This window comes from Homalodisca vitripennis, unplaced genomic scaffold (assembly GCF_021130785.1).
Source record: "Homalodisca vitripennis isolate AUS2020 unplaced genomic scaffold, UT_GWSS_2.1 ScUCBcl_8389;HRSCAF=16484, whole genome shotgun sequence".
In the NCBI taxonomy this organism is placed as follows: domain Eukaryota; kingdom Metazoa; phylum Arthropoda; class Insecta; order Hemiptera; family Cicadellidae; genus Homalodisca; species Homalodisca vitripennis.
In genome coordinates, this window is record NW_025784533.1 from 17,621 (window position 1) to 25,405 (window position 7,785).

At 32.3% G+C, this 7,785-nt stretch overlaps 1 protein-coding gene across 1 annotated transcript; it reads left to right on the forward strand.

Moving 5' to 3' along the window:
* The first annotated feature begins 392 nt into the window (after window positions 1-392).
* Window positions 393-1,331, forward strand: LOC124374433. Its single transcript, XM_046832645.1, has one exon. The coding sequence runs from the start codon at window positions 393-395 to the stop codon at window positions 1,329-1,331; it is 939 nt and encodes a 312-aa protein (XP_046688601.1).
* The last annotated feature ends 6,454 nt before the right edge of the window (window positions 1,332-7,785 follow it).

A 7,785-nucleotide genomic window follows, 5' to 3' on the forward strand; every position in this document is an offset into this window, starting at 1 on the left:
AACACAAGAACATGTAAATAGATTCGTTTTAGTTCTTAAAATGTATCAATACATAATGATTTACGTAAGTATTTAAACAATTAAGTAACGAATTTATAACAATTTCAGAACCATTACTGACATTTTGGAAGGTAATAAGATTGCATTGACAGAATTTAAATTTCATAAACTATGGTAATGCAAGTTGTAATTAAATATTTAAAAAATTTAAAGTATCTATTTAAAATTAATTACACAAGGAGACATCAGTCCAGCTCAGTCAGCCGAGCCGATAAGAGCTCTCCGTGTAGTGCTCGTACCGAGTCAAGGTCAAGTCACCGCGTGCACGTGTTATGTACACTCCGTGCGTGTTTTAGTCTGCCGAACAGTAACTTTTATTCATTTATTGTGAAATGGCACTCTGTGGCGTCTGCGGTATTGTGTGTAGTGATGCTAGCAGCATTAAGTGCACTGCATGTGAAAATAGTTTTCATCTTCATTGTGTGAAAACTGAGAGCGAGGAAAAAATCAAGCGGAATACCAAGGACTGGAAGTGTGCTTCGTGTAAAGGTAAATCATCAACCCTTGGAAGTGTGAAATCAAATATATCAACTTCTGATCCCTTGACGAAGGACTTCCTTATCAATGTCATGGAGAGTTTCAAAAAGGAGGTTTTTAGTGAAATAGCTGTTTTCAAAAATGAAGTAACCGAGCTTTCTACATCTGTGCAGTATGTTTCCAATATGTTAGACGCATCAAACCTATTGATGGAGGAGATTAAAAAGAAGCTGACAGAAGTTCAAAATGAAAACCAGGCGCTGAAGGCAAATAACCAGGCCTTGAACAATGAAGTTGTGGGACTGCGGGAGAGGATGCGAAACCTAGAGCAATACACCAGGGTGAACAACATAGAGATCAGCGATGTGCCACAGTCGAAGGGTGAGAATATCACAGATCTGCTGACGGATGTGGGAGCAGCGCTTGGTGTGGAGGTAAAGGAGACGGATGTGGCCGCTGCGCACCGGGTGCCCTCCTACAGAACCGACCGGGAGCCCTCCGTCATCGTCCAGTTCACGGCCAGGAAGATCAAGGAGCAGTGGATGGCAGGGTTCCGGCAGAGGAAGAGTCTGACGGCTCGAGACATCAACCAGCACTTCCCAGTTCAACGCGTGTTTGTCAACGACCATCTCTCGCCGGAAAACAAGCAGTTCCTCTCCAAACTGAAGCAGAAGGGCCGAGAACTCGACTACAAGTTCATCTGGTGCCGAGGCGGAAAATTTTTTGCCAGGAAAGCCGAGGGTCAGCCAGTGAAGAAGATTAACTCCTATGAGGACATGGACAGACTCAGTTAAACTTTTAAGTTGCACCTAAACGTACCGCATGTTCATAGATAAGTATTAACTAACTCAAGTTAGTATGCAAACAACAACAAACTCAGATCAGATCGGCTTCAATAGTTTTTTATTTTCACATAATAATTTAAACAAGAATTTAATTTATGCCAATATACAAAGTATGAGGCAAAATTTTGATAGCTTTTTGTTAGTCCTAAACCAAATTAAACAGCAAATAAGTTTTATTGTTCTTAGCGAAATTTGGATTGGCAGTGGACGAGGTTGAACTTTACAACATTCCCGGGTACAATGTATTCCACTGCTGCAATAATAACTTCCGGTCCGGAGGGATATTATGTTATGTTTTATCTAACATCAATGTATACAATTTAAACTTAAATTGTACAACAGCTGATACTTTACTTTTAAAAATTAAATTTGAAGAATTATTTTTCAACATTTTTTGCATATATGGATTACATGGTTATTCTGAAAACGATTTTGTTGTTGAATTAGGCGATAAATTAGAGTCAGTCGCTAATTCTACTATCCTGATTGGTGACGTTAACATGAATATTTTTGATAATACGCCAAGTACAAATAATTATTTAAGTTTGCTGAGCAGTAATGGATTTGTGCAGTTTATAGATTCCCCTACTAGAATAACAGCTAATTTCCCAAAACTTGTATTGACCACATTTTTATTAGACACCGTAATATTTCTATGTTCAAGAGTAAAATATTTGACGTAGGTTTGACAGATCATTGTATGTTAGGCTTAAGAATAGTTTTTCCGACTTTACAAAATCAGTATAGTCGTTTTAATGTAAACAATAACAATACCTTTCCAACCCTGGTAGATTTTGAACAGTTTTCGTTGAAGCTTGGTAATGTTGACTGGAATGTATGTTTTGCCTCACAAGATGTTGATGATAATTTTAATTGTTTTCTCGATATTATGAGTGATGTTATGGAAAACTGTACAACAATTCAAAACTCAAAAAATTGTAAACTTAATAAGGCCAGTTTAAGAAGTCCTTGGATTAACTCTAATTTAATTAATAAAATTAACGGAAAAATTAAACTTTACAAAATGTTTAAGTCCAGGCCATATGATAGGAATTTTTCTATTTTTTACAACAGGTTTCTGTAATAATTTAAAATTGAAAATCAGTGAAACCAAAAATAGGTACTATTCTGCAAAAATTGGCGAAGCTAAGGGAGATACAAGCCCGTCAATGGAAAATTGTAAACTCTCTAAGCGGGTCTAATGGTAAAACATCTGTTGATAGAATAGAACTAGATAACGGAGTAATCTTATCTGATCCTCGTATAGTAGCCGACACAATCAAACAAATACCTAATCGAAGTACAGACGAGCAAATCGTCAAACGATGTCAATGAACTTAACTTAAACTCCTAGACTTTCTTCTTTTTTTATTCTTCCAACAAATGAAAACGAAGTGTTGCTAATTATTAAAAATTAAAAAAATAAAAAATCGTCAGGTCTTGATAACGTTACTGTAGCATTAATTAAACACATCGCCCATTTAATTTCTCATGTTCTTGCCACAATTATAAATTTAAGTTTCGTTACTGGTAAATTTAAGTTAAGTCCAGTGTAGTTGTGCCAATTTATAAGAAGGGCGCGTCTATAAAATTGGACAACCTTCGCCCAATTAGTTTGCTTTCAGTATTTTCTAAGATTTTTGAAAAATTAATGAAAATAAGACTACTTAGTTATTTAAATAATATACATTTTTTTAGTGAGAACCAGTATGGTTTTAGGGAAGGTAGATCAACTGAAGATGCCCTTATTTATGTTACAAACATGATCTATTCTAGCTTGAACGAGGGTAAAAAATCTACCGGCCTATTTATAGATTTTAAAAAGGCATTTGATTTAGTGGATCACAATATTTTACTATTAAAGCTGGAGTCGGTGGGAGTGCGGGGTGTAACCTTGAGCTGGTTCCGTAGCTTCCTCAGCGGGCGGGAGCAGCGGGTGCGAGTTGGCCAGTCAGTCAGCGCTCCGCTACCTGTCAAATCAGGTGTGCCACAAGGCAGTGTCATATCTGCCATTTTGTTCCTAATTTTTATTAATGATTTATTAGAGCTCAAATTCAACGGAAGGGCTAGCGCGGTTGCTGACGATATTGCAATCTTTTATTCTAAAAAAAATTCAAAATTTTTGTAAGACGAAATTAATGAGGATCTTTTAATTTTAAGACGATGGTGTAAAGTAAATAGAATGTTTGTTAATGTTGATAAAACTAAATACGTAAATTTCGATTTTAATGAGTTCAACTTTAATCATGATTTCAAATTTCACGAATTAAGCTGTACAGGGAGCATAGATAATCTATGTGATTGTAAGTGTATAAAGAAGGAAACTCAATTTAAATACCTTGGAGTAATTTTTGATTCGAAATTAACTTGGGAAAAACATATTACTCTATTGCAAAACAAACTTAAATCGACTACTAGAAAATTTTATTTTTTGCGAAACTTCTGTGATGAAAGCTTATTAAAAACTCTTTATTTTGCTCTGGTAAATTCTAGACTTCAATATGGAATCGTTTGCTGGGGAGGGGCTTTTAAATATTTAATAGAGAGGCTAAGAGTAATACAGAATCATTTTATGAGAATTATAACATACAAACGAATACGGGATAGCTCCTTTCCCATTTTTTGTCAATTTAAAGATATTGCCACTACAGCATTTATTTATTTTTAAACGTTCTGAGACTATTTTACATTAAAAGTGGTAACTTGGGAACAACGGACCTTAATTATGCCACCAGAAGCATAAAACCGTCGTATGTTCAGAACACCAAAAGTTAATAAATCCATTTTTAAAAGATAATTTCTTTATAAGGGTCCGAGTTTTTTCAACAAATTGCCTTTCGAAGTCAAATTATCTGTAAATAGTAGAAATTTTTGTAACAAGCTTAGAACTTTATTATTTTTAAATGAAAACTGTAACTCATTTTACGAATAGTATACTACATAATTAGGTATAGGCTATATTTATATAAATTTCCAATAATGTAGGTAATGTTTTATTTCACTATTCATATGCATATAGCTTCTGTAGTCTTTAGTATATATAAGTATAATAATTTTTTTATTAACCATTTGCTCTTGTAAATAATATTAAGCATAGCAGTTGTGTGCAGTGAAAAGTTTCTGTTTGAAACCATATCCAACTGATAAGTGTTTAGACGCCACGGAGAGCAGCCAGGCTGATAACAACTTGTACTGTCTTTCTGGACTCAGATAACAATCATGTTTTGGATTGTTGTCCACTGACCACATTACTTGTAGAAGTGGTCAGTTAATTCCAAGTCAGTTTATGTTTTGTACAATGTACTATTATTATGGAATAAATTCATTTATCAAAATGTCTACAAATACTATGTTTTTTTTTCTTGACTACTTGCAAATAACATAACTGATCAACACCTACATAACATATAAATATATTATCAAGACAAAATAAATTTCAACAATTAACCGTTGTTATAATGCTATCAATACCAATTAAATTATAATATGGCTTATTCGGATATCGATTCCTTAGTCCTATATCATTTTTAATGCATGGAAATATATGGAATCCATCATTAAACATTTTAAAATTTGTGTAATAACCATCTGACTCGACTTTTCGCTTTAGTAGTATCATATAAACCGAATTTGAACTAAATCATTTCTGGGCTTAAATTCGTGTGTATAATTATTCTTCAATATATTTTGTATTAATACTTGAAAGTAATTGCAATGACCTTAATGAGGACACCAAAGTTTATGCTATGATTGCTGAAATCAAAATTGAGAAATTATATTACAAAACATATTTTATAATATTTTTTGATAGATATTAAAAATTGTATGAACAAGTCAACAATGTCCCCTCAAAAGTTTCTAATATACCTTCAGTGCATCAATTTTATATAGTTGTCCCGTATCCAATTTTGTAAAAGCTGCATAGGAAGCTGGTATAATACTTTAACTAAATTAGAGAAATAACTTTCAGAAGTTATACATGCATATTGATGGAAATATACCACTCTAAATATCATCTTACATTCAGCAAGGGAATTGTGGGCACTTAAATGGTTGTCATTGAAACTACGACTATAATAAAATAATGACATGTACATTTATTTCTTCAGTATTCGTTACTAGAATCGCAATAACTACATTGCATATGATGATGATAAATTAGTCCCGGAATTTGGTGGGTTAATCTCACACATGAATTCAAACCACCAATGTATCTTAAGGGGATACTTGAAATACATACTGTAAAAGTAGCAACAACAAATTTTACATAACTTAACACATAAGGATGTTCATATTTGTTCGTTATTTAACACTTTTTGCGTTGATTTCGTGATTTAACGAAATTCAGAAATAAAATGACCTGTATTTGACTTTAAAAAATTTAAATGACGTTTCAATACTTAAAGAAATATGTCCAGAAATGTTTCACTTCAGTTCATTCCGTATGTGCTTTCATTATTAAAATTGTTATAATATAATAATTGTTCTTACAATTCCCTGATGTATTTATATCGTGTATATCTAACGTGTCAAGTTCACACGATGAAATAAACAAGGTATTACCCTCCTAGTAAGGCGACACGAATATTTCCAGGTATATTGAATTAATGAATATGGAATGTATGGTACAGCTATCGGCGTACAATGTCACGTCTTATCCTGAGACAACAGTATTACAGCAACATAACAATTTAACTAAATAATAGATATAAAAGAATTAAACACTCCACATATTTTGTAAACGAATCAGTACGTAGTATAATTATGTTGTGTTATCGAACTTTTAAAGTAGTAATAGTAGTTTACCTGTAATTTCGCTTACAATTTCCTGCTGAGCATCTGTTTCATCAGCGCATATAGTTTTTCAATGGCAATTCAAACACAATAGTGAAATGTAGTGGTCATTGGAAGATGTTCCAGTATCCTGATCCATTCTGGAATAATTGTAATTTTATCTTCAAGAGTACTATTTAAAGCTCTTAAGTCGGAGATTGAAACTAAATTTAAAAGTACTAATAGTATAAATCGAATCTCTTTCCAACAGTCGATGATATTTGATAGAATGGCTCCAATGACTTCACACTAAAATATAATATAGGTCAGTGTGAAATTATAACGTCGAAGTCCGTAGTCTCTTTAGGGAAATATTTGTTAACGTAACATGAAGCTCTATGATGATTTTAAAACGAGAATAGGCATGTAAAGTATTACTTAGGTCTAGGTATACTTCAGTGTTTAAGGTACAGAGGGCCAGAGGTTAAACAAACGTGCTGCGACTGGCTATTATTAATCAGATATAGCGTATGTATGACCACTTTTGTTTTAAAATGGTCAATGAAGAACAAAAAATCTAGGAGAAACGAGTAGAAACATTCAGGCAAGTTACGAATGTCATTCCAAATAGCGTCCTTAATATTTATAAATATCAAAATGGATAAGCAATCGGAAATATGAAGTCAATAAAGCAATAATTTATAAAAAAAATTTTAGAATAATGATAAAGTAAATCACTTTTAGTTTGCTAACAATGTTTTTTATTGAAACACTTCAAATATATCTAAAAATTTACCAACGTGTTATGTCATAAATTTGTTAGACCAATTTTAGATATGTATATATATATATGTATGTATATATATATATATATATATATATATATATATATATATATATATATATATATATATATATAAGGCTGTGAACCTTGTAATAAAACCACGTTGTGGTATTTGCAAAATTATGGATAAGACCGATCAATTCCAAAGTAGTGTCACTAAAAAAACTTATCCCATAGCTGGTAAATTGACTGTACCTCCAACAATTCAATTTACCAGCTAACCTTTAGGTTTTGTCCCAAGGACTACATTGGGCAAAACCTCAAATTCTTTGCGGGTAAGAATGACCGGTCACCGTTTTTCTATCAATCACAAAGACGACAAAAAACCAGTAGCCTTACACGCTATTCACCATAACAAAAGCTTTGAGGATTGTTACAAACTCAAAGCTGTAAGCAAAAATTATTACTCCTTGTGAAAACAGCTCTAGAAATGATTTAAATTTAAGGAATAATGAATTGGCCACACCAACTTATATTAAAATCAAAACAACCATATGGACTAAACCTTCGCTAAATTATTGTTTTCCACTTGAATAATTAGATTGTGATACAAATTTACCTAAATTCAAAAATTATATTATGTTATTATTGTTAAATTAACAACTAATCAAAACTTGTTTACATGTCAAAATTGTATTTACATTTAGAATGTTTATTATCAGGTGTTTCTTCTTTTGTTTGTTTATTTTATTCTGTGTCTATTAAGTGTACTTGAAAAAGTTGTTAATTACAACGAAATATTGTACAAAATAATTGTAGTTTTCTTTTGAACAGCTTTAAGAGACT

Bases quoted from the DNA above. Each gene is read 5' to 3' on its own strand.
- LOC124374433 (XM_046832645.1), top strand. From the start codon at position 393: ATGGCACTCTGTGGCGTCTGCGGTATTGTGTGTAGTGATGCTAGCAGC.